The following is a 26,775-nucleotide window of genomic DNA, read 5'->3' on the forward strand; positions in this document are numbered from 1 at the left end:
TTTCTTTGAAACATCTTTTCTTCGGAGCAGCTGGCCCGAGGTGCCTAGGCTTGTCGCCCGTTGCTCTTTGTCCCTGGTCCATCCCTTCCCTTTCTCTGAAAGGAATACAGGCAAAATGATATGTTGCCGGCCTTGCTGAGAGGTCTTGAACCCACTCTTGAGCGTTAAAGCTAAATGTAATCTTGTAATTACTTCCAAAAACAAACAAAACCAAGGCGGGGTGGGGGGATGCCATTTTGTTTGTGAACGGTTTGTCCTTTTATCTTTGGAGTTTTCTCTTTATGAATGAATTGCCAAAATTGAGGTTTTGCTATGTTCTGTTTTGCTTTGAATGTGTTAAAAGTAATTATTACTATAAAATTGCGTTGGATTATTTGAAAGCAATCAAGTATCTTGTATGTCTTTCTGTGAATAGCTTTTCTGAAGCAGTTGCGGATGTAACTGCAAATAAGGGTGGTTTACCCTATGAATGACAGAGAATACTTGAAACGTGCTGCTGGCTGGACCCTAGGTGTGTGCAGGACCAGAAACAAGCTTTGAAGAGGCAATACCTTTAGCCTTGTTTAGACAAAATTGTTTTAATGCAATAGCAATACACATAGGCAATAGATACTGTTTCTGAAAGTGATCGTGCTGTTAGCTTCTGCATTCCCATTTATTCATTCTTATGCAACTTGCATTTGATATCAGGTGCTTTTAGTGTACATTTGCATCTGTTGTTTTTTTTTTTAAGTTCTGAAATACATTGGAGTAGTAAAACTGATAATTTTTCTATTAGCATAAAGTTATATGTCTTTATTTAAAAAGAAGTATAGCTATCAGGTCTTTAAACCCGTTGAGGTCTTCAGGTGTTTTGGTTAAGACCTTTTTTCTTTCTTTTTTTTTCCTTTTTCTCCCTCTCACCCCTCTCCCAACATCCATTTCCTCTTGCAAGTCCTTTCACGTTTATTTTAAAACTTCTTTTTACACATTTTCATTTTTCTTACTATCTTATCTGTAAATGTTCCCTGTAAAGGTGTCAACTATCGTACAGTCACTTGGAGACAATAATGAAAGCTGTTGTTTACTCTCCTTAAATACTTTGGACTGGGACTTTGGCTTGGGAACAAGATAGGATAGTGATTAAAATCAGATAGGGCAAAAGTTACCCTGATGTAATTTTTAGCACACCATGATTCCTGGGGTTTCGTCATTTCCAGTGACTTCCTAGCTGGTGACAATGCTCATGGTGAGTTTATCAGTCTTAACTTTCTATCGATGTATCTAGCATATTTTAACATAACTTTAGACAGGACGCTGCTTGAGACCTCTCCTCCCTCTCACATCTCTTCAGTATTATTGAAATTCAGAGTGTCTCAATTGGAGAAGCAGATAATTTTTCACAAATAGAGTATGCCTTAATTGCCGGAGAGATATAAAGAATAACTATAATTCACCAATAAATTTTAGAAATTTAGAGAGTTGACAAACAGAAAAACAGTATAAAAATATTATAAACTAGTACTTTTAGTAAAGAGGAAGCTACAAATGCAATTATTAAAGCAAACATTTTTGAAGGTTGCTGGTTTGCAATAGAGGGTTATACATCTTTTTCTTGTTCGGTTATAAAATGCAAGTTGATCTGGGAGCATTGTGGAGTTAAGCAATGCATGTTATTTGTTCATCAAGCTTCCTTACCATATAGGAAATACTAATGAGTAATTGATGGCCCTTAAAATCCAATACTCGTTATTTATTCCTTTGCAGGGCAGTATTTTCTTTACAATAAGGATAAGAAAATTGCTATTCCCATTTATTCTCCACTGCAGTAGGATGACGGAGTACAACATTAATTTAGTCTTTAAAATACATTCCATCTTACAGTGATAAAATGTTAACACTGTTAGCATTGTTTACATTACTTATTAATGTCTACACTGACTTTTTTAGTTAACAGGCAAAACAAGGTACTCCGCACGCTAGCAGTAAAAACTGTTAAGTCTAAAATTGCAAAAAAAAAAAAATAGTAATTTTACTACATTTACAAGGGTAATCATTGAATCTCTGCAGATATTTTTACTGCAAAATAAGGAGAACACTGAATTTTCTCTTCTTAACTTTTACCAGAAATAATAGCCAAAGTAGTAGTTAAATTAGGCTAAAATTAGAGTTTTTGATATGTTGTTAAACTGTATACAATTGTAGCATGATTGTGACTTGAAAATTTGCACTGGCTAAAAACAGGCGCGTAGACAAAATTCCGTCTTATATCACTGCATCTGTGAGAATTTGTCAGTAATTTCAAGAACAGGATCTTGCCTAGGAAACAGCACTCTTTTTTTTTTTTTTTTTTTTGAAAGATCTCTGTAGACTGAAATTAAAATCAGCTTCTAAAAGAGGGAATTAACTCCCTCTTAAAACTGCCCGTAACTGCGGCAACGTCCGTACCGGTCTGTCAGAGCGGGGACCGACTGCCCTCACACAGCTAAAAACGTGCGGGGGAGTGGGGTGGGGGAGGGGAGGGGAGGGGCGGGCCCGCCCTGCCCCGCTGGCCCCGCCCCCGCCGTGGCAGCCGTGTCTCCATTGGTCGGCGCCTGTGCCTGCTGCGGCGCTGTTGGCGGTTGCTGTTGTCAGTCGGTTCTGAGGCGCGGGGGGCGCAGGGCCGGCCGGAGCGGTGTCGAGGCCGCCGCCATGTCGTGGAGGCCGCGCAAGTGAGGCGGGGGCGGGCAGGGGGCGGCCGGGCCGGGCGGGGCGCGGCGCGGCGCGCAGTGCGGGGCCGCTCCGCCGTGGCGGTGGCGGGCGCCGTGCGGGCCTGCGGCGCTCTCCGTGCGGCCAGCGGCGGGCGGGCTGCCGGCGACCCCTCGCTGGCTCCTCGCGGCCTGCTCTAAGCGAACCTCTGCGACTGTGTTTGCTCTCAGAGGAAGCGTAGCGTTGACTGTGCGGTAGCAGCTTTAGAGGTTGCATGCGAAAGAAGCCGAAGTGTAGCGGTGCCAAGCTCCAGATAACTCGTATTGAAACTAATCGCTTTCGTTGACAGTATTCTTAATGGAATCCGAGGTACAAAAGGTCATGAATAACTGTTACAGGTTCATTTACACGTGTATCGAGGTGTTATTGTCACATGTTGCCCATTAGGCAACGGTTAGTACGTTTGCCCTCGCTTGACTATGCATCTGACTTGACTGCAGACGTTTCCGTCTGTCAGTTGCTGTGCAAGAGCAGCAGTTATTAGGTGTTTCTCCTCATCGGAGAGAGAAGCTGGCTAGTGGAGACTTATACTACAGATATACAGCGTCATTGCTTGTGCCAAGTTGGAGTAGCAGTTTTCTTCTAAAGCTATGTAAAGTGCTGATAATAGACATCAAAGGGTGACGTAAAGCATAATGCAAATGTAGGGAACTGCTGTTTAGCCTTGCGACTCATAAGATAAGTATTTCTCTTAGTTCTTTTATGCTGTCTCTTGTGGCTCTGTAGGCATGAAGTCATGCAGGGGTAATTGGTTATCGACACTTTTTTAACCTTTCTCTTAGGTCAGATAAATTGGTGTTTGGAAAATACTCGGAAACGCTACTGTACCAAGTGCAATTAGGGACATAACTAAGGCTGGAAGAATAATTGTAATTCTTAATGTAGCTGACTAAGATACTCCTGTGAGAGAACGCAGGAATAGATGGTAAAATGCACAAATGCTTTAGTGTAGTCCGTTATGTTGTCAGTTCCTCTTTATTGTAATTTGATTAAGCAAAGTTACTGGAGATTAAAAAAAAAAAAAAGGTAGAAAAAATGTTACTCTAACAGAAGACTTGTTTGAATGTTTTCAGGTAAATGTTATCTGAATAAAATTGCTAGACTTACGTTTATAGGTAGCCATCATGTAAAGGGGTGAAAATAAGTGATTACAAGGAAATAATCATTCTATTATTATTATTATTAATTAATCTATTGCCAAATAATTCACGTTGTGTCTTTCTGCAGAAGTCCTGCGTGGGGATGCTCTCCACGTAACACCTACAAAGGAGAGAGAAACTATTCTGATTATTCCTCTTCTGAATTTTATTCCAGTCTTGGGTTAGAAGACTTCTCTATAGGTGACGCTTCTGGAACAGATGAGGATATCGATTCAGCTATCTTATATGGAACTTTGCGGGGAACTATTGTTGGATTACGATACTACAAAGGGGTTGTAAGTGCATGATAAATAATAAAACAGAACGAAGAGTTGTTGCCAGCTTCAAAACAGTCCTATTTAGTTAAATTTCAAAATTCCCCAGAATTTTTGGCTAAGTGTAGTGCTCGTAGATAATTTTTTCTTTTCCCACTTGCTGTATTCAAAATTCTTTACAGGGAATGCATAATCTAAACTTTAGTCTGTTTTTCAAAAGGCAATTAAGGTAGCTATCTTTCAAATCTGCTTTAGCCATTTGGTAAATCTGGTCATCCACCTGACTCGCATGTAAGTGACTGAAAGCAAGAAATTACATAGGCCTTTGGACTGTTCGGGCTGACAAAAAGGGATGCTTCTTCCTTTACCGAACAGGTTTCACGAGGCTAACACTCATCTGCTGTGTTGGTAGTCAGATGTAGTTCTTGCTCTCAGGAGTACTTCTGTCAGGTTGTTGTTTTGTATTTGCTTTTGGTATTTTGAGTAAATAGTAAGTTATTACAGAGACCGAGCAGAATGCTATGCCAGATTAACTTTAACTTCAGGACATTTAAATACATGTATGTTAAATATTTCTGCAAATAATTTGCACCTTAATGAATGTGTTTTGGGTTTTTGTTAGGTTAATAACAATGAAATGGTTGCGCTGCAGAGGGAGCCCAATAATCCTTATGATAAAAATGCGGTGAAAGTAAATAATGTGAATGGAGACCAAGTAGGCCATATTAAAAAAGAACTAGCAGCAGCATTGGCAGGCATTATGGACAACAAACTAGCAGTAGTTGAAGGGTAAGTGGGCAAATTACGCTTTTAGTTCCATGAATATAAAGTAATGGAAGCATTTTGCTGCCGCCCTAGCATGTTGTGAAAACTATTACAATTATTCTCTTTTGGCAGAAATGACCACTCAGAGTAACATGATTCAAGCTTCACGCTTTCAGGGTCTTTACTACTCTCTTGAACTACTTCCTTTACAGTTCATTCTTCTCTATATATGATAAACTTCAGAGATCCTAGCGGGAGCAAATTCCCGAAAGAAAGGTTGTTGTGGAACAAACTAGATGCGATAGATTTTGTAACACGGGCCTTAGGACACGCTGCGTAAGCTTGTCTGGAAAACTGTATCTTTTGCTGAAAATAAGCACTTTGGAATACCTTGTACTGAAAAAAATAACAATTCATTGTAGAAGATTATAAACAATTTAAAGATTAATGGAGCATGGGTTTTTTCTGGTTTTTAACAGGGTTGTCCCTTATGGAGCAAAAAATGTCTTCACCATGCCTGTACAAATGAGTTTTTGGGGAAGAGAAGAGAACAAGGAAGCTGTGCTAGATCAGCTAAAAATGCATGGTTTTAAATTGGCTCCTCCTCTGAAAGGTACGTTGAACGTTTTATGCTTGCTTTTTTAAATGTTGAAGTTGAACTGCCCCCTGGTTGGAAGAAATGTTTAAGGGCTTGATCCTTGTCATAGCGTTGTCATTCATAAAACTTTTTGAACTTAATTGGGGAGAAATGCAGACCTCATAGCTATTAATTTTGAGATTCACAGGAACTGTACTTGTGTCCTATCTTTTATAATAGCTGCCAGCAATTGGAGAGGCATTTGAGCTACCTCAAAAATACATTCAACTCTCTGAGTTTCTTAAAAATCTGTCATGTTTCTCTGCGTTTCTCTAGGTTTGAAAAAAATATATATATATATTTTGAAACAGAAAAGATCCTTTCATGCGGTGAGGGTTTCTGGGACAGTGCTGCTGGTTAGCAGATGAGTGCTAGAACATGTATCCTACTGGTGAGGTGTGAGCAAATCAGAGATGAGATGTGGTGTCTACATGAATAAGCTTATCAGACGTGGTGCTTTGCAGAGCCGGCTTCACGCAAAAGCACCTATGCTCCTGCAGCCAGGCTTCGTGGAGGCTATAGTAGTAATCAGGAGTAAAGGTGGGTGCAGAGGGGAATGTGATGACCTCAGTGAGGTAGGAAATACTGCTAGTTTTCTCAAGTCGGGCTCGAGTCACCAACCCTGGAAATCATTTTTGGGGGAGACTTATTCCCTTCCTCAGTTTGTTAGGGGTGGTCATCTTAGTTGTCTCAGAGCTGGCTAGGCCCGTGTGTCCTTAAACTCTTAGTCCCCAGCACGTCCCCAGGGCTATCCCTTAGTTTGTGGCCTAAGGGGCCACAGCAGCGGAGTAAGGATGGAAAGGCATAAGTGGTGGAACTGAGGGCATGAGGTATGCCTTGATATTTGTTAGATACTAAGAAATCTTTGTTTCATTTGCTGATTTCTTCTGGTTCCTGGATTGGATTGCCCTGCATTGTCTGGGGCTCTGCAGTTTTGTTCACCTACTTGGAGTAGGTGTATATGTGTCCTTGGTTAATTAGTCAAGGGCGTAGCTTTGGGCTTACCTTAAAATGGTTGTCAGACCTTCGCGCCAGTTGCATTATTGTTTTCAGAACTCTGTTCTAAGGGTCACAGTTCTTGTATACTAAAAATGTTGAATCACAGCAATTTTCATTATTAGGAGTAAACGTTTGGTGAAAAATCAATTTTAATGATAAGTGTATGTGTTAACGCATAACAAGCTTCCAGTTGTTATCGTTTAGGTTCCATTGTGCATAGCTAAAGAGAAATAGAGTTTACAGTGGAAAAGCATTTTGTGTTATCAGTTATGTGAGCAAGTCAACCTTTATGCAGCAGAACAAGATTTAAGAAATGGAGATGCCATCTCAAAGGATCCTAACCCATAGCTCATTGCCTATGAGACTTAGGAGGCTTTGGTGAATGCCTTTGTAGCCCATAGTAAGTAAAGGATAAACTGGGGCTAAGAGACAAACGGGAAAAGATGTTGGCCAGGTGTTTTACAGTGCCCCTCATCAGCCCTGTTGCCCATGAGCCAGTGAAGGTTGAGGTTGTGTTGTCATCATACCTTTTTCAAAATACTGTGTTTTTAATGACAAGTAGGTTCAGAATGTGGTTTTGGATCCAAGTGGATTTCTGGGAAAGCTGGACCAACTTACAGCGCTCCAGTTCATGCTGCTGTGCACCTGACCAGTGAACAGGTTTGCTTTTTATACTTACATTGCAAGCAGTAGGAAGTTAGTGTTTTAGCAGTGTTGGCCTTTTAACTCTTTATGAATAAAACGTTGCTTGCAAAGTGGAAGTCTTCCTGTCTTGAAAGCCATGAATTTGCTTTAGAGGTCACATTCGTCTTGAACTTTTGAACTTTTTCTTTTTATACTGTCAGGAGAAATTTCAGCTGTGACAGCCTTGAGTCCCTTGGCATTTTGGGAGGTTTTGGTTGTTCATCAGTTCTTTGTATACGGTTGTGACTGAGTGTTTTTATTTCTCTGTCCTGATGTTTTACCAGATAGCAAGTATTTTCAAGTTCTCAAATTGAAATAAAAAGAGACTCCCAAAACTCATCTTCAGATGTGGCCAACAGAGATCTGTGAAGATTTTTCTTTTTCAAATTAGAGTGAATTAATTAGTATACTGAGCGTTGAATAGGGATTTGAATGTGATTAGCTCTTCCTTTGCAGGCTCTTGCTTTTATGTGCCTATGTGTGTCTCAGAAAAAAATGAACTTAATTCTTATATTGCAGTAGCTAACAACACGTTTGTCTGTCGTTTCAATAAAACGTAGTCCAGCGGCTCAGGTCTTCAGTGGTAGAACTATCTATACTTATTACCGTATGACAGGCGTAGAGTCATTGAATGTTTAATGAGGTTATATTTTTAATTGCAATTTTTTTATTCATTTATGCAGCTTAAAAGTGAATTTGACAAATTGTTTGAGGATCTGAAGGAAGACGATAAAACTTGTGAGATGGAAGGAGCAGAGGTATTACTTAAGCTGGAAAACATTTTCTATAAAAATATAAAAACTTATTGTCATCCAGGTACATGTTTAGTTCTGTCATCTAGTCACGTGAGTTGCTTGGATCAGTAAAGATTTTAGTAGCTGCAAAGGAATTTAAAAAATGTTGTGTTTTTCTTTCAAAAATGGCAGGTGGTATTTCATATGGAAAAACTGCATAACGTATCTCTGTAATTTACAGGCTGTTGGAACCCTGTTGCTTCCCCATCAAAAGCAGGCTTTGGCTTGGATGGTTTCACGGGAGAACAGTAATGACTTGCCACCATTTTGGGAAGAGAGAAATAATTTCTATTACAACATACTTACAAATTTTGCAGTAAAGGAGCGACCGAAAAACGTTCTTGGAGGGATACTGGCTGACGATATGGGATTGGTAATAATATTTACCAAGCTGAATTTTTTTTGTACAAGTTGTGTGTATGTGGGTTTTTCTGTTTTTGTTTGTTTTGTTTTGTTTTTTGCTTTTCTTAAATCCATGGAAAACATGACGTTGTTATATTGTGCAGGGTAAAACGCTTACTACTATTGCATTGATTCTCACAAATTTTCAAGATGGCCAGCCTCTTCCTGTTGAAAAGATCACAAGTGATAAGTCTTATGAGGTGAGATGAAAGAAAAAGATTGTTTTAGAGTTAATTTAGCAATTAAGCCGTTAATTAAAAAAAAAAAAAGTGCCTAATGTAACTTTATATACTGTGAACTTTTTATACTTGATAGACACAATGTTATCCAAGTACATCAAGTAAGAAGAATAGTATAGATTAGTTGCAAGTAGGTAGACTGTGTTATTTCGAAGTGCATGACTGAGCTGTAGACTTGCGTTATCTTAGAGTGCGTGTTTGAGTGTACTCCAAGGAAGAATGAACTCAGAAACTTTGAAGGAAAAAAAAAATTAACTGTTAATGCTATGAATTCTTAAGTTTCTTTTAAATTTCTCTGCTGTTACGAATGCATAAATAGGAGCGTCATTTCTGGGGCTGCGCACGCGTGGTTCCTGTGCGGTTTGGAGAAAGTACCTGAAACAGCCAAAGCACCAAGCACAGGGTCTCAGCATGAAAAAACGAACTGGGTTTATGTTTTTGGCAGATATTTAAAATGAAGAGGGGAAGGGAAACTACAAAAAATTGAAAACCCAAGCGTGCAAGCTCGTAGGTAGTCTGGTTCAAACGTCTGCTTTGCTACGTTCCCTTTTTATATGATTTGCGGGACAATGAAATAAACTAAATACTAGGATTGTCTGATCTATTACACAGCATTCCATAAGAGTATTAGGGCTGGGATTTTCCCTTCTTTGTTAACACACTTGTCTAAACGTAACACAATAATGCTTTATATTTGAGCTCATGTATGTGGCTACTAAAAAAAACCCAAAGTATAGCTTTCTCATAACTATTAAGTGACCTAGCTGCGTAGCACTGCACTAGTTTTTCATGTTTCAGAGCAGTAATTAATTACTGGATAGCTAGTGTAATAATGTTATTGGCATTATGTCCTCTTGCGACATTAAAGAATAAAAGTTTCCCTTCCTCCTTAGGAATTTGGTACTACCAGCATGAACAACGTTGGACCCAGACGAGGTAAAGGTGATAGTAAACTATGAAGAGACCGGCAGTGTTTGCATGATATTTAATGTAGTTACCTGAGGAGCTCTTCGCCTGTGGTCAGTTCTAGTATTGCAATACCAGTCTGGTTGCACGAGTGTATGCAAACTCTGTACAAACTAAGTATCTCAGAGAAGTATTTAAAACGTGTCTTTTAAAGATGTTTCAGTTGACGTAGAGGAAGATAAAGTGCCTCCTGAGAAATCTGGATTTGGTAACATACTGCAATGCGTAGGAGTTATAACTGAGTTACAGCAGAACTCTTTCTGCAAGCGTTGTTCACTCAGTTTCAGTATCAGCTCTGCCCTAACGCGTTTTCTTTTTGCATTTGCTTCCTGTGTGCTATTTTTGGCTGAGTGCAGAGGTGAGATTTTGCCCCCTACCCAATAAAAGGCATTAATTTTCAAAAACAGACAGACAACAACAAAAACAGCTTTTTTGCATGCGTGTAAGCCACATGCACACGCTGAACGATATTACCACGTGCCTTTTTGTTGTCTTGTGATCGATTTTCTTTTAGGCAGTGCAGAAATCCCTAATTAGTGAGACTTCAACCTTAAAAAAACCTTCTCTCTTAGCCTTGTTTAAAGCTGTTGGTAGAACGTTATTGGGACCCTTTTTGTTATCAGTACAATGCTTGCATTTTGCATGCTTTTTTCTTGACAGTTTGGTTTCTGACCACCTGCAAACTCAGTACGCTTTTTATGACTTTGAAAATTATTAAGATTTTTTTTAAACGTTTTTATTTTTCATTTGTGATGTCAGTAACATTCTTCACATGCAGAACAATTCAGCTTGTTTTAATGAGAATCTTTACTTCCGTTGTTGATCACATTACTCCAAAGTTGGTTTGATAACCAAGCTGAAGAATATGCATGTTCTTTTTCATAATTATCTATTTCTTCTTTACAAAGACTCCAGCCATACAGAGGAGCCTGGTGTTTCTAGTGTGAAAAAGCTTGAAACTGTTCTGTTGAAGCTATCAAGTTGCCCTCCAAAAAGGTAGATGTCTAGAATGATCTTTGTCTTTTTGCTGGCTTGTTAAAAGTGATCATTTGTACTTGGTTTTGATTAACCATAGCCAAAAACATGTTCCTGCTCTCTCCTCCTCCTTCAGTATCTTAAACTTGTTCTTATGTTTGTCTTAAGGGTTCTGTCTGTATGTTGCGCTTTGGGATGTATTTAACAGAAAATTAACTCATTTTAAGCAGCATGCATGACTGCAGGCTCATATGTCCCCTTCAGCAGCAAAGGAGCCTTAAAAACATCAATGTGTATCGTCTGAAAAATTTGTTGTGAAGTAATCTTTTTCTTTTAGCATCTGTCAGGTTTTTTTCCTGGTTAGAAAATACTTTGTAGGTATGCTTCTATCAGAAAGACAGCTTAAGAGCTGATGAAGTTGCGAAGCATACTAATATGTTTGAATCTTCCCATCACGCTGGCTCGTTCTTCTCATAATAAACGTGAATGTCAAGGATGATCCGTACTCATTTTTATGAGCATCATTCATCCTGCGGCGCTTTGGTTTTTTTGATTTCCCCTTTTTCTGCCTCCTTTTAAAAAGAAAAATTTCAAATCATTATGATCTCTTGTTTGCAACATCAGGTTCATTTGCTTTGCATTTGTTTATGCTCTTGAGACTTGCTATCTAAATTCAAGCAGTAGTAAAGTTTCCTTTCTTCTCCTTAATGTTGGTATCTTAGAGGGAAAGCCAAGAAACCCAGATATTCAAGCAGCAGTGACTTGGGCGAGTCTGAAGAGTGGCTACCACTGCAAACAGAAAGTAGGTTGCAGGGAATTCTATTTTTAACCTAATGGTCAAAAATTTAACAAAGGGTCAAGCCTTAGCTACTGTGAAACGTAGCCTCTGTCTTTCTCCAGCCACAATTGAAAAGGATTTCAGGTTAACTGGAAAAGGAGTTAAGGGAACTTCTTAGTTGTATTTTTTTATTCAGTGAAAACTTTAGGCAGAAAATTTTACAAATAACTGTTTTAGTCTTACGTGCTTTAGTTGTTTCTTTAGCTGTGTCAAGCTATGAACAAGGTGAAAATAGATGGTGAAAAATTGAATCAATAAGATGTTTAGGATTTGACAAAGATGTTGTCAGGGCATTAGGACTGGAGAAACATTCAAAAAATTAAGTGCGCCTTCTGAGGTAGATACCTTAAGTGTGATCTTGAAAAGGCAAGAACGTGTCATTTGTTGAACTAAGTATCTTGCATGAGAGAAAATGAAGGGTTACAGGTACTCTGTAGTGAGCAGTAAGTTTAGGTTTAAAGTGCTTGGGGCAAAACCTGTGCTAAACTACTTTGTAAGGATTGGTAAATCATTTTCTTCTGAAAATTCATAGCCTGAAGTAAGGAGTTGTACTAGATACTAGATTTATGCATACTACCTTATTGCATCGGAGAGGAAAATTTGTTTGGTTAACAGGTTTGAATTTTATGAAATGTGCCGTAAAAATAAATGCGCACACATGCATGGTGTGAAAGCTTTTTATGTTTGTCTGTTTTTTTTGCAGGAACTTCTTCTGTCATCCAAGAAGATACAGGCTTTGGATCTGTTCTTGTAGCATCACCTACTCCTTTAAAAAGAAAAACAAAGAGAAAGGGTAATGAAGAAAATAAATTTGATCACGTTAATTTCTGGGTGTTACTTGAAGCTGAAATATTATATAGATACCACTTTATAAATGAAGCGTATGTTGTTATGAATTGCTGTGATACTGTTCAGATGAAGAAATATAAACAGGACTTCAGGGATCCATGTAAATTCTGTGAGCTTCTGCTTTGCTTTGAAGTGGACTGTTACTCCACTAAATGTGACTTCTGTTTTCTCAGGTACCGCTAGCGTTCAGTCAGCTGAGAAAAAATGCTCTGAAGACGGCCCCAGAGCAACGCTGATTATATGTCCGCTGTCTGTCCTAAGCAACTGGATTGTAGGTTCTATGCTATTTTAATGTGTAAATGTTATTTTGATGCTGCAGAGGTAGCATTGCCAGTAATCTCTCATGCTGGTAAAGTGTCTTGGTTCTCCTTTTTCATGAAGCAGAGCTGCTTTCGCAAGGGAGGTATATTTGATAGAAATTGTAGAAATGGCGTAGTATTGTAATGACAGTGCAATTCCACAAGTAACGAGCTTACTGCTATCAAAAAGAAAGAGCCCGCTTTCCATTCCCAGCTTCTGGCTAGGCAGATTAATTTCCTTTGGCGCTTCGGCACTCTGTTGTGAGCTGATTTCACTCCCTAAACTGGGGGGTGGGAGGAGGGACGTGTAGGAGATGTGTCCTACTTTTTGCACGCTCAAAACGAAGTGACACTTTATTGATGATGCATGCGACTCATTTAATCTATTAGAGGTGTTCAGTAACTTGTTGATCCCGCTCTCTATGGGAGCGGGTGTGCTGGGGGGGGGGGGGGGGAACAGGCTGAGGGGCCCTTCTAGCTCTGTTTCTGCCTAAGTGACAATTGTTTTGTTTTCATACCATTTTGAATACAAACATTAAGGGGATACTTTAACTTTCAACTTCTGTTTTTTCTGGCAGTCTTTACTGCCTGTGGTTAGAACATTAATAAGAAAAGGAAACAGTTTTAGGCTGTAAGTAAAAAATTAAAATCGTGAGGTTGAATGGGAAACTCTACAAATAGTATCAAAAATTATTCTTTTCATCTACTTGAAACTGAACTAAATATTTAAAAAGTATCTAAAGATTACTGTATGCCAAGTGCTTGAGAGAACAAGTGTAAGGAATATAAGCCGTGGGTTTTTTTAATACTTTACTGACCATCATGCAGTTGTTTATGGTATTATGTTGTCTGTCATGGATTGCATTGTTGTGCAGCCTGGAGGTAAGTAGTGCGTCGCAATGTTGCCTTTGATTTTTATGGCAAAAAGCTAAAAACTTAAGGTCGTTAACCCAGTAGTGGGAGAAATTGTAAATGAATAGTAAAAGAATGACCAAAGAGGAGAGGAAGGTAGAAAGTAAGCACAAATACAGAAGCTCTCCCATTACAGTTTGGGAGGAACAGTGGCTTTTGAGGTGCATATAGCATCAGGATGTGAACTAATACTTTACAAGAAGTAGAAACACAATTATCAGAATGTGACAGCGTGTGTGTTACTGGTGACTGAGATGAATACCTCTGATCCCGCTTGTCACCTGGGCGGAGAGGTAAAAAGAAACCCATATTGCTTTTGTTATGTAAACGGATGTAGAATGTCAGAGCGGGTGGGGAAACGGTTATTGCGTAAGTCAACTTTCAGGATTTTTATTCTAATGATCATGTAGTGACACAGTATCTTTTGGGTGATGCTTGGTGACTTTCCTTTCAGGACCAGTTTGAACAACATGTCAGCCAAGATTTTCACCTAAATATTTATGTTTATTATGGTTCTGACCGTAACAAAGACCCAGCAGTTCTTTCAGAACAAGATGTCATACTGACAACATACAACGTTTTAGCTACCGATTATGGAGTAAGTAAATGAGAAAGTGTTCTGTGAACGTACCTTCTTATTCAAGGCTCCCAGTGTTTGGGATAATGATGGCAGCGTGTTTGAGTGCTGTTCTGCTAGGCAGTCCGAAGGGTATAGCTGTAGTTTTGCTTTACACGCTTTCCTGCAAGTTTGCTGTGGTAACCAATGGAGCTCTTTATTGAATGCTTCTGTGGAGAAAATGACTCTGCTGTAATTATGACAGCTTTAGGAAGAAACTTTTTAAGGCTAGAAAAGAGGATAGATCCCTCCAGTTCTCAGTGTCGTGAGACCCCCGTTTCTGCGTTCCTGTATCAAATTCTTGAGGTAAAAGCATGGTTCCATAGCTCTTGTGGCCCGTAGCTCTTGTGCGCCCTATACAGGCTGCAACCAAATAATTCGTATGCATGAGACATATTTTGAAAAGTGTTGTTTCCATAGAAATCACAGCCATTTTAAAAGCCTGAAGTATAATGTAAACTTCCTTTGAGTTTGTAAACTCTGATCTGTCTTCCATATCTTTGTGGGCAAAAGCCTTTCTTTTGTTGTAGCCTTAGCTCCCTTTTGCTGTAGCTCGTTTCCCACAATAAAGTCTGAGAAAAGTCCTAGCGCTTTGCAGGAATCACTAAAAGAATGAATGCCTCATTCTTAGTTTTACTCTTCTGTGCTGAGAAATTGCGAAATTGTTGTATTAATAGCCTAAATTAATCCAAATTGCAAAAAAAGTATTTTCACGTGAGTCAAAAGGTCAAAAAATAACTGTGTTTCAGACCGGAGGTGACAGCCCTCTACACAAAATCAAGTGGCTGAGAATTGTGTTGGATGAGGGACACACTATACGAAACCCAAATGCTCAGCAAACTAAAGCTGTCTTAAGTCTGGAGGCACACAGAAGATGGATACTTACAGGTAAAATATTTGACCCAAGAGGAAATGCGGTGCAAATCATCATACCGTTAGATATTTTCACTTTGTCTTTTTCCGGGAAGCGCCTAATGTCTGTCCATGTCAGATTTATTTTGAATGTTTTTAAACTTGTCTTTGACCAGTGTTTTAGGTTTGTTGTGTTCGTTTGTTTGTTGGAATTCGGTTTGTGACCACAAGTTTTAAAATACTTGATATCACAGGTTCAGTGGAGGTGCAAGCAAAAAGGACCTGTTTATGTGCTAGCACGTTAAATCTTATTAGGAGTTTACTCTCTTTCTTGATTATGTGAATACTGGAAAATTGATTTCTGAAACGTACCACCATCCTAGAAACTCTCTGGGACCACGCAAACATGATTCTTAAAGGTAACTCCAAGAAGATAATGACGTAACTACTGGTGGTGGTAAGGGTGAAATGAAGAGAAAATCATCCAAGGCTTCCTAGCATTGAGAGCTGCACTTCTCTCACTTTTGCATATATTTGAGTGCTTTGCAGGATTTTAATTAAAAAATTAATATGTATTATATATAATGACAGGTCAAACTGATTGTGAGAATCCTTGTCCGTTGTTCATGGAAAACGCGTAGCGATTCCACTTGGACTAAGACTTTGTATTTTTGAGACTCTTTGAGGTTTTACAGTCTTTTTTTGTTTATTTACTTTTTGTTTAGGTACTCCTATTCAGAATTCTGTGAAGGATTTGTGGTCTCTTATTTCCTTTTTAAAACTGAAACCTTTTACTGATCGAGAGTGGTGGCACAGAACAATTCAACGTCCAGTCACAATGGGAACGCCGGGAGGACTTAGGTATGAAGCCTTCCCGAAGGGTTTGTGGGAAGGTATGACTGGCAATAGGAGGGCACTGTGAAAAATGAGTATTTCAGGTTGAAAACTGAAATGCGTAGCATACATTGTCTGTTCTTTCATGTTTCAGTTTAATGAATTATATTTTACTGCTAGGTTTGGATTTCATACAGAGCATGCATTTATGCAGTAAACTGCAAAAACTACCCGTTGGTAACTTTTGTTAAGGAGATAAAAAAAATGGTCCCTGTATGTGTTTCTAGGCGCTTACAGTCGCTGATTAAGAGTATCACCCTTAGAAGAACTAAAATAAGTAAAGTTAAAGGAAAACCTATTTTGGAGTTACCAGAGCGTAAAGTACTTATTCAGCATGTTACGCTTACAGAGGAAGAGAGACAAATCTATCAGTCTGTGAAGAAGGAGGGCAAAGCTGCCGTTAACAGGTAAACAGGAAGAAGGCTTTCTGAATCCTGACAGTTGAAGTTTGATATCACAAACCGGCGTTCCAGAAGTTTTGATCATGTTAGCTATAGCAGCAGTGTGTCAGTCTGTATGTCCCAAACTAATAATTGCAAATTAGTAATAGCATCTTTTCAGTTCTGAAGTGAAGGAGAGACTATTGCATAACTATACGTTTGAAGATCTAACTGTCCTGAAACAGAAAGCAACGTCACATATGTGAAGAACGGTCTTAACGTTTCTGTCACCGCTCGTTAGAATCTCTTCTAGTAGCTAGAAGAGCAGAACATGCTACTGGTAGCGTTTTGTACCTTTTTTTCAGCGGAGGATTGGAGAAAACATAGTTATTCAAACAGGACAGTGGAAAATTAGAACGTAATTCTAATAGCTGAGCTTGATACCTTGTTGTCATCTGTTACTTTGGGCGGTAGTATTTCATACTCTAGCAATAAAATTGTTGTTCAGGTTTTTCAGAGAAGGGACTGTACTAGCTCGCTATGCTGATATCCTTGGTGTCCTGCTCAGATTGCGACAGCTTTGTTGTCATCCTCGTCTTTGTACAAATACATCTTCTTCTAGTTTTTCAGCTGGTGAGTGAGTATATGTGGTTTCTACGTTGCTAAAAACAGGACTTTCACTTTGGGTTCAAGAACACAAACGCGATTGTGCGATTTCCAAGCTTTCTGTCCTTGGCCTTCCTCCTGTCAGCTTGGTTTACTGACCGTTTAGCTTTGTTCCCTGTTATGTCGTCTTCCTTTCCTACCGTAATCTATTTGAATACGTTTGGGAAGTAAACACCCAAGGACGTACTCAAATAAAAAGGAAAGCAAAGAAGTTTTAGTAGTTACAAAGGCTAGAAGGAGGAGATGATAAGCTTTTACAGCCCCTCACATAGATGACTGAAGTGAGATCTCTGCAGAGCCAACTGCAGAAAGCTTGTTAAAAAGCAGTGTATCTGTTATAATAATTTACAGAAGTGCTTTTACTGCACGTTTCTTCTTGCCTCGGAACAGACGGTGTAGATGAGTTTGGGGGAACTGCTTGTGGATTGGTAGCCTTGTCAGAGGAACTGCTGCCTCTTTAGCAGAATAGGAAACTATTGACTTTCTTATGGCCATGAGGAGAGGTGAACCCCGAGGACTGGAAGGAGAGTGGGACTTTATTTGTGAGAAACCAGAAGTGTACTGCTGCACAGCGTTAAAAATGATACCCGTTTCTTTCAGAAGAAGGTATAGTCTATTTAAAATAGACTGAATTGTATTAAATATTTTATTAAATATTTAAAATGGACTGAGTATTTAAAATAATCTGAATTTAAGAAGTCACAATGTTACTATTTTGAAAAATCCTGTTTTGAGATGCCATCGGTATAGAAGTTGGTTTTTTTTTTTTTTTTCTTCAGGAAATCAAAAGACTGATGAGAATATGGTGCGGAACTCTTTTCTTTTTTCTTTTTTCTTGTTTTTAATAAGGTTGCTGTTTCTCTTTCTGAAAAATACAGCTTGGAGAAATTAGAGGATAATTGTTTTAATAATTCTTTAGAAATAAATTATTAATTCCTAAGTATGATTTGAATTTATTTATTTTATTTCTAAGAATGTTTCTGAGCAGTCTCAACTATAAATAAAGTGACTTCCGGCACCTCAGCAGTATCATCGCTACCTAAACGGCTGCCATGTGAAAATTGCTTGATCTCATTAGGCATTGTGTTACACATACTCTCATCACTGAGCCTGCAGTCTAGGTTCTTTGAGTTCTAGTTTCCATGCTTCCAAGTGAGATTATTCTTAGTATGTTTTGAAATAGTAAGTTGGAATTTTTCTTTAGTATTTGTCATCTTGTGTTTCTATACATTGTGGGCTAGATCCTTATTGTGTAAAATTGTTATAATTGGGTTTTGATCAGTGGGATTGCGTTGATATGTGCCAGCTCAGTCTCATACATGGAATCTCTACTTTCAAAGTATTTTTCTGTATTAGCAGGTAATAATGCTCCTGAAGAACTGCGTGAGATGTTAGTGAATAAAATGAAGTTGGTTCTGAGCTCTGGTTCAGATGAAGAGTGTGCGGTTTGCTTGGAATCACTGACTCTTCCTGTGATAACACACTGCGCGCATGTGTTTTGTAAACCATGTATTTATGAGGTCATCAGAAGTGAACAGGTTGGATATTTTATGGTTGCATTTAATTGTGACAGCTATTCAAAAGCAATGAAGAACTGGTACCACCAGAAGCCCACCTATCCGTTGTTCTTGTAAATCGTGAATGGTAAATTGCATAGAACTTGTCATCTGCTGGCATGTAAAGACTATTGGCCTTGAGTCAAACTATGGATAGAACGGCTGTCAAACTGAGCGGCTTTAAGGTCCATCAGTACATTCAAAGACCTTTTCCTATGCTTTCCTAGTTGTCACCTTTTCTAGTCCCTTGGGTGAATGTAATGGCATCAAGTGCATCATTGTATACCTCCATATGGCCGGATCCTTCTTCATTGTTTGCATGTGAAGTGATGCACGTATATTTTTGTTGTGCTTAGAAGGGGCCAAAACTCTGTATTGGAAGCTGACTGTTGAACTAAAATCAGCAACTCTCCTTATTCTTCCCTAGCAGATTGATGTCCTGTGTGTGGAATAGAACTCAAACGTGGGCAACTGTCTTTCCTGGAAGCTGTACAACTGTACTTGCCTTTCAGTTTAGGCCATCAGATTTTCTTCCTCCAGGAGCAGAATAACTTTTGTGGTTCATCTTCCTTTGACCGCTTTTTTGGAGGAAAAAAAATATATATTTTTTTCTATCTTCCTGTGCAGTTATAAGCTATGCTCTCCTTTCTCGCTTGCCCTTCCCTTTCTAGGGGAATCTCATTGCACAGTAATTCTACCATCTGCATCTGCCACTTTTGCATTTCCTCTCTGGAGTTGTTTTGCCTCCCACTCAGGCATGGCAGAGCCACAAATACCAGGCTAAACCTGGGTGGTGGTTTTTGTGAGGCAGCAGAGGGCAAATTAGTCCCTGCCTGCGCATAGTCAATCAAGCCTAACTGGACCAATGTAGGAAGCGTAATCTGTTTGGCATGTGAATTTATTCTTTTTATTGTCAGACGCAAAAGATCCCAATGCAAACGGCCCGGTCAGGAGTTTCTGGGAATTCTGGGGGAATCTAAGTGATGTGAAATTATTCTCTAAGGAAAGAGCGCTTGCAGAGGCCTTTTTCCTACGTAGAGTTTCCTGGTGTACCTATACCAAGAGTCAGTGCCCCTATGCCACCTTCTCGTTTATCTGGACATGCAGAGAAATAAATCGGGTTATGGTGGGACATATATTACTGGAAAATACAAGACTTCCACTCCACCCAGAAAGGACCTTGGAATTTGCAGAACTAGAGTCTTTGTCTAGTTCCACATTGTTCTGTAGATTGCGTTCCTCGTAATTAGGTCTGAATAGTCAGGACAAGTGTAGATTCTACTCTCTAGAACTGCCATGACTTCATAAAGTAGTGAGTGAGTAAGCCCTTCCTATGTTCAAAATGATTCCTGATTTAAATTAAGTCTCCAGGGGAGTTTCTGCAGCTTCCAGTTGAAACACTGGCTCACATCTAAATTCCAGGATCAAAGGAATTAATTATTTTCATTTGGTAGTAGTTGTCCTAGTGCTGCGTCTCAGTCGGGTAGTCCCGATGACAGGATGGTTAGAATGCAACTTTATCCTAATAAGTAACTCGGGAAGGGAGCTTATTTGCCACCTCCTCTTCAAGACAAAGCAAACCAACAAACCAAACCAACCCCTCCCCCCCCCCCCCCCCCCCCCCGCACACATCTCCAAAACAGTGTAAACCTATACGTGGTCTTCCAGGCAGGATGCCTGTGGTTTCCATTATTAATACAAATGGGAGCGTTAAACTGGCAGGGAGGAATGGGATGTGAAACTGCCAACACAAAACTGTTGAGTAAAAAGATCAGTCTTTCATTTGTTACAAACTTTGAGATCATTTTATCTTTCTGATACTGAAGTATTTATTGCATTTGGAAAAACTTTTCGGTAGTCAACAGTTTAATGAGCTTTCCTTTTCACTACAGTCTTTCTTCTAGGCTAGCTTTGTAGCGGTGATCTTTGGTTTTCACTATGATTAATGTGGTTTTTTCCTAACGTTATTTGTTTTTGGGGGGGGGGGGGGCCTGTTTTTTTTTTTTTTGTAGCCAAATGCCAGTTGCCCTCTTTGTAGGAATGAACTTCGAGTAGAGCATTTGGTGGAATGCCCCCTAGAAGAGGGATTAGACTGCAGTAATGAGAAGAAAGGTGATCAGGAGTGGATATCCAGCTCAAAGGTACGTTACGTTTTATTTTACTTTGGTTTAGTTCTGGTTTTGTAGAGCGCTCTCTAGAACTTTTATGTAAGCATGCACATATTTTAAATTACTATTTAAAAGACTGCACAGCATGTCAAGCCAGTGCAGGAGAAAACGCATAAGAAAATTTCACCACAAACACTTTGCGGCAGGGAAACCAGACAAAAAGAGTACCTGTTGTAACCTGGTACTGGTCTTTGTGTAGACTTTGATGTGTATTAACTAGATTTAAAAAAAAAAAAAAAAAACTTTCAGTAGAAGAGCCAATTACTTTGTCTTGTGTTTCTTTTTCTGACAAGGGAGTAGTTTTGTAACCATTGAAGCGATTCAGCTGTTTCTTTCGGAAATTAAAACTCTGAAGTAAATCATTCTTTCTATAAAATTGGCTAAAAAATATGCATTTTCTGCTGTAGAGGGGAAAATGAATGAGCTCCATATATTTTAAAATGACACCTGCCAGATAAAGTAGTGAGATATTTTAATTTTACTTTGTAAACCTGTTTTTCAAGGTTGACACTTTATTTTTTGCTTCACCTTCTCCATTGTGCATTTACTGCCAAATATGAAATTTTCCTGCTTGTACTTTCAATATTTTTGTTGTTTGGAGAATGCTTTTTCAGAACATTACATTTTTAATTTAAATCTGTAATGAAGTTACTGTTCTTTCAAAAGTGGTTTATCAACTTATTCCCTAAAAATCTTTCTGTGGAGACCTAAGTAATTATTTAGGACATTGCACTCTAGAATGAATCACGATTTTATTTTTTTTTTTTTTTTAACTGATGCCGTTATTGCTCTCGTTTACGTTCTCTAGCAGTGGTTCTCCACCTCATCATAGCTAAACGTTACTTGAGAAAATTGGCTATGTCCTCTGCCTCTTAACAAAGTCTTCACTCATTTCTTCTCCTGCTGGTCCTAAGATTTCTTCTGGTGCCTCTTTGTCTTCCGCCCTTCCCAGTGAAGGGTCTAGCAGAGCTTATTTGCTTGCATGTTCGTGGGGGAAGGCTTTCTCACTTGTTGAGTTTTACTCTAAGAGAGCACTCACCTCGTGGCTATCCCTTGCTTAAACCTTAGTGTTCTGAGTTCCAGTGCTCTCTTCCTTTTTTCCGTCGTCTTTGGGGTTAGGGGAGTTGTTGATTCCTGGTGGGAAGTATGCCTGGAAAAAATGGGTTGTTTGTCCTTCTTTCCCAAGTCAGTAGTTGGTAACCGTTAAAAGTGCTCAACCCTTTGCTTAGGAAACTAAAAGAAACCCAACGCACGTTACTTAAGGTTAGCCCGTTTAAAGGTGTTACAGAACACTGATTTCTCAGTTGATGTGAACCTGATGAAAGCGGGCTCGCTAATAGGAGCGGAACGTAACCGGGTCATAATCAAACTGCATAAGTCTTCATTTGATTTCAGATTAATGCTCTCATGCATGCTTTAATAGAACTGCGGAGGGAGAATCCAACTACTAAATGTCTGGTTGTTTCTCAGTTTACAACCTTCCTGTCACTGATAGAAAATCCTCTGAAGTAAGTGGAACTACTCTCATTTTTAATAAGCACATGCTCATTTAAAAATTCTCAAAGGTAGTGTCATTTTGTTTTTTAGAACTTCAGAAGATGAAGACGTCATTCAATACTTTGTTTAGAGGCATAGAGCACGAATCTCGTTCTTGTTATTTTGAATGTATAACCCTTAACATTTTAAATATGGGTTTCAAAGTAGAGGTCAGAGTTTGATTATGTTTCTTTCCTGTGGTCACAAAACATGGATTGTTAAATGTTGTTGTTTTCTCTTCAGAAAATCAGGGTTTGCATTCACTCGTTTGGATGGTTCCATGGCACAGAAAAAAAGAATAGAAGCAATTCAGTGTTTCCAAAGCAGTCAAGCAGGATCCCCAACCGTAATGCTTTTGTCCCTAAAAGCAGGTGGAGTTGGATTAAATCTGACAGCAGCTTCCCGAGTGTTTTTAATGGATCCTGTAAGTAATAGGTTGTTCATAATGACCTGGCTTAATCTAATTGAAGCCCCTTTGATGTTCTGGAAGGGGTAGAAGGAAAGCCCTCTTGAGAAGGAGTGACACTGAGAGGTATCTGTTAAAGGGCAAGCAGAGCTTTTGTTCGTTTCCCTGGCATGTTTTTGCTTTAGCAGAATACTTTTATGTGTCCATTTACTTCTTGTGAATGGAAGGACTACTGGAATGCTAATAGTGTTCTTTACAAAAACGGTGTGACAGTGTGGCATTTGATGTCAATTTTCTTCTTGGTTTTGGTGGATGCCTTTTAATGTGCTTTTCTGTTTGTGCTATTTAATAACTTAAAGCGGTACAGTGTATTTTCTTCTGCAGAACTGGTATTTTTTTGTGGGGTGCAGTGCAGTGCTTTTCTTCTGTAGTCTCTTCTGTTATTTTTGTGAAGTTATTTACAAGTAAAGATGTGAGTCTGCGATTGCTTTTCACAGTTGTAGGAGACTAAGAAATATGGGTGATTCGATTTTGTTGTTTTTAAGCTGTCTGGAAGAAACACATTATGAGAAGTTATTTGTAAGGAAAGAAAGTGTAAATTGCAGTGAACAAAGCAATTACCGAAAAATGGTATCTCTTAAAATAATTGGTTTGTGTCTCATCCTGTCTGATTATTCACTGCACAACGTTGTTTTTTTTTTTTTTTTCTGTTCACTTCCTCCCTTTCGCCTTGGCGTCTTAAATTTTTAGACTCGGAAAGTGAGACAAATTCTGAAATTTGATTTCACTTGAAAACAAAAGCAAAGTAAATGAAAATAATGAATTGTAGCTTCAGACCTGGTATCACCAGGTATCACGTCTGGTATCACCAGTAGTGAGGGAAAAGTACGAGCTTGGCAATCAGGTTAGTGACAATAACAGCGTGGAGACAAAAGTTATCTACTGAATAAACTAAAGGAGTTAAATATGAGTGAAAACACGGAGAAGTTGCCTTAGAAAATTGTAATATAGCCTAGAATATTATCATTAGTTATGATATCATTTCTGTGGTACCGTTGTGATATACCTTACTTAGAAAGTATCGTTTCCACGTGTGTTCTGTTAACTGCCTGCGTTCCTCTTTAACTTATGCGTGTTTAGCCGTCGGAGGTTCTTAGAGTCTAAAATTCATTTTTTGTGCTAGCCTCAGGCTGGGAGTAATTCATCTGCAGTGCAATACTTGTCTGTTCAAGTGCTGACAGTTTGATAACACTTTTAATGATTTCATATGCATCTTACTATGTATTTTGAACAGAGATGATTTAACTTTCTCATTGTTGCCACTGATAGGCTTGGAATCCTGCTGCAGAAGACCAGTGTTTTGACAGGTGTCACAGGCTGGGTCAGAAGTACAATGTCGTTATTACTAAGGTGAGTGAAAGATCTTCTGTTTGAAGTTTTATGATTAAATAATTTTGTTCTAAAAAGCTTTACTGTATTTTGTAAAGAATCGTGGCATCATATGTCTCACCAGTAAACTTAACTGAAGTTGTGGTGTGGTTTTTGAAGTGGGGGCACTGGATTGTAAGGTTTCATTGCTATGTAACCTCTTTGCCGTGAAATAATAGTTTTAGAAATAAGGTGTCCCTTTTGAGCCATTTGGAGCGGCTAAGATGGTACTGTTGCCGTTGCCTAGCCTGGTTGTTACTGCTTAGCATTTTGGAGGTATTTAGAATGCTCTTCCTTATGTCACAGCAGCTTGTTTAGCTGCAAAGCCACTAGTCTGTCTCAGCGAGTACTTACCACAAAATAATACTTGGGAAAACGAAGACAAATTCTCTTCTACATCTGTTCTTCCAACAAGTGTTTAAAAGAAGGGGAAAAAAAAGGGAAAAAAGAATTGAAATGCTAAATGTTTTCTTCCAACTGTTTTTATAACCCTTCCCTCTTATGTTTTCTTTGCAAAAAGTGATAATGAATAATGTAACTGTGTTTTGGGATACCCATCTTTTTTTTTTTTTTTTTGTTCCAAAGTACCGATTTATTTTTTTTTAATTAAAAAAAGAAGGGGGGGGGGGGTAAGTGAGACCGAATGCCTTTGTTTCAGTGGGGTTTTTGTGTATTTCAGTTCATTGTGAAGGATTCAGTAGAAGAAAATATGCTGAAAATCCAGAATAAGAAGAGGGAACTTGCAGTAGGAGCCTTTGCTACCAAAAAGCCATCTGCAAGTGAAATAAAACAAACCAAAATTAATGAAATTAAGGCTCTAATTGATTTATAGTTTGAAACTGTGGTATTTTGAGTAAAGCATATGGTAAATACTTCAGTTAACATTGGTTAATCTTCAAATTATTTCTCATGAAAACTTACAATTTTGCTCTCTGTGTGGTCAAAACATAAGTGTTTTTTCTGTCTTAAATTATTTCAAATTAATTTGCTCCTAAGTGTTGATTTAGAAATGCACAAAGGTATTTTGCAGTACTGAAATCTTCCCAAGGTGTTTATTTCTTCCAAATGTTATACATTATGTACAAAGATTAAGAATACCTTAAAAAAAAAAAAAAAAAAAATCCCTCAAAACAGAAATGCGTATTTGTCAAGCGTTCTAAGAATTTCATTGCTTTTTAGAATGGCAGGTAAACAGCATGTGTGTTTTTTTCTTCTAAAAACGTCACCCTTAGGAAAAGAATTAGCTTCATGTTGCAGTCTCAGTGTTTCCTGTTATCCAAACAGATCTTTTTGATTTTTGTGTTTCAGAGCAGGTGGTCAGTGATCCTTTCATACGGAATTCTTACTTTTGCAGACCATGTTCCAATATAGTATTTATTTCACATTTTTTAATTTGTGAAGCACAGGGATCTTCTTCACGCTTTCTGAATAATACACAGATGCAGCAGGAGTTCTTCTGTTGATTATTTCCCAAGAGCTAGTCAAAAGTTAAGTACTGCATTGTAAAGTATTTCCTTCTAATATTTCTCTGATGTGTATAATAGTTGTTTTTATAAAAATACATGTTTTGCAATTTGTATAAAATGCTAGAATCAGAGGCTTATATGAATGGTGCAATTTATAATCACTTATATACACAAACTCTGAACAATGCTACTGTGCTTTAAGTTGTGATACATACAAAGTAGAGAGTAGAGTACCCACACTCACTTATCAGTCAATCAGTTGGTCTTCACAAAATAAATTTAAAAAGAAAAAACACAAAACCAAACTCACTATATTTTAATAGCTAACAGCATTCTTCTCAGCTGGTAGAAAAATGCCTTAATGGAATGCTGCTCTGCATACATCTTGACTGATACAGGAAAGTCATTTGGTGAACTGCTCAAATGTTTATGTTCCACAAACTAATAAAAAGCACTGAAGAATACTGGATGTTCCCGTCTGTTCCATCTCTCTCTTCTCAGTTGATTCTGGTCTTCTGTTAAGCGCTGTGAGGCAGTGAAGCTGGCTTCCCTGCAACTCTCCCACTTGGAGGCAGAGAATGCTATGTTTAGACTCTGTGTTTAGACTCAGGAAGTATGCTTGGCAGCAAGGAAGTGGAACACGGTAAGCTTCTAATGTCTTTCTTGTTTTTCTTGCGGTCAGCCGGTTGATATTCTAAGACATAATGTGAATTGCAGACATGAGTAGAAATGAAAAGGACTGGGAAATAAAGGCAAGATGTTTGACAGTTGGAAAAACAGGGTGCCAATGGAAGGAGTGAGAAAGGACTTGAAAACAAGTAACCTGTCACGCCAGGCGAGTTTTCAGGGAGCAAGGCAGCATCTTAGCTACGTGGCTGGGGAAAAGTATGTTTTAAGTTTGTTAGAGAAAGAATTAAAAAGCTATGAATGATGGAGGGCAGAGTGAGCCCCAGTAGCTGGTTACACCACCAAACAGCTGACAACAGAACAGGAAAACAGATACATACCTGTTACAGAGTGTATGCAACAATCCTCATGCTGAAACAAATGCTTGTCTATATGTTGTTCTTGCTGTACTGCTAGATCTGTAAGTTGAATTTTCTTCTGGTTTTTGTGGCTCACAGTCAGGAGGTTAGCAGTAAAGTGGAGAAGCAACTTTCCATTGTGAATGAAAGATTTGGCTTTGTGTCACTGTTGCCTTGTACAAGTTAAAAATTCCCTGGAGACCCATTTTAATGGGTAATCAAGCTACATCACTCCTTGTGTTAAAATATGCTGATCACTTATTTTGTAATATAGAATAGTGA

The 26,775-nt window shown here is 38.6% G+C and overlaps 1 protein-coding gene across 36 annotated transcripts; it reads left to right on the forward strand.

Annotated features, from left to right (window-relative positions):
* The first annotated feature begins 1,149 nt into the window (after nt 1-1,149).
* On the forward strand, nt 1,150-25,932 carry HLTF (helicase like transcription factor). Of its 36 annotated transcripts, none has more exons than XM_068954822.1 (25): nt 2,635-2,690; nt 2,898-3,036; nt 4,042-4,162; nt 4,764-4,930; nt 5,386-5,519; nt 7,102-7,202; nt 7,910-7,984; nt 8,202-8,393; nt 8,527-8,622; nt 9,555-9,603; nt 10,536-10,622; nt 11,315-11,404; nt 12,144-12,233; nt 12,463-12,560; nt 13,955-14,098; nt 14,866-15,004; nt 15,694-15,829; nt 16,090-16,269; nt 16,751-16,875; nt 18,265-18,446; nt 20,477-20,605; nt 22,028-22,140; nt 22,412-22,592; nt 23,904-23,984; nt 24,682-25,932. In XM_068954822.1, the coding sequence occupies exons 4-25, from the start codon at nt 4,779-4,781 to the stop codon at nt 24,832-24,834; spliced, it is 2,727 nt and encodes a 908-aa protein (XP_068810923.1). In that variant the 5' UTR covers nt 2,635-2,690; nt 2,898-3,036; nt 4,042-4,162; nt 4,764-4,778; the 3' UTR covers nt 24,835-25,932. The 36 variants fall into 36 exon arrangements, 35 of the variants coding, with proteins under 35 accessions (XP_068810924.1, XP_068810926.1, XP_068810911.1 ...); XM_068954824.1 differs by having other exon boundaries at nt 2,638-2,690; nt 7,105-7,202; nt 9,555-9,597; nt 10,536-10,623; nt 11,325-11,404; XM_068954826.1 differs by having other exon boundaries at nt 2,638-2,690; nt 7,105-7,202; nt 9,555-9,597; ... (1 more) ...; nt 11,325-11,404; nt 18,268-18,446.
* Nucleotides 25,933-26,775: the final 843 nt, after the last annotated feature.

This window comes from Struthio camelus, chromosome 9, assembly GCF_040807025.1.
Source record: "Struthio camelus isolate bStrCam1 chromosome 9, bStrCam1.hap1, whole genome shotgun sequence".
NCBI lineage: Eukaryota > Metazoa > Chordata > Aves > Struthioniformes > Struthionidae > Struthio > Struthio camelus.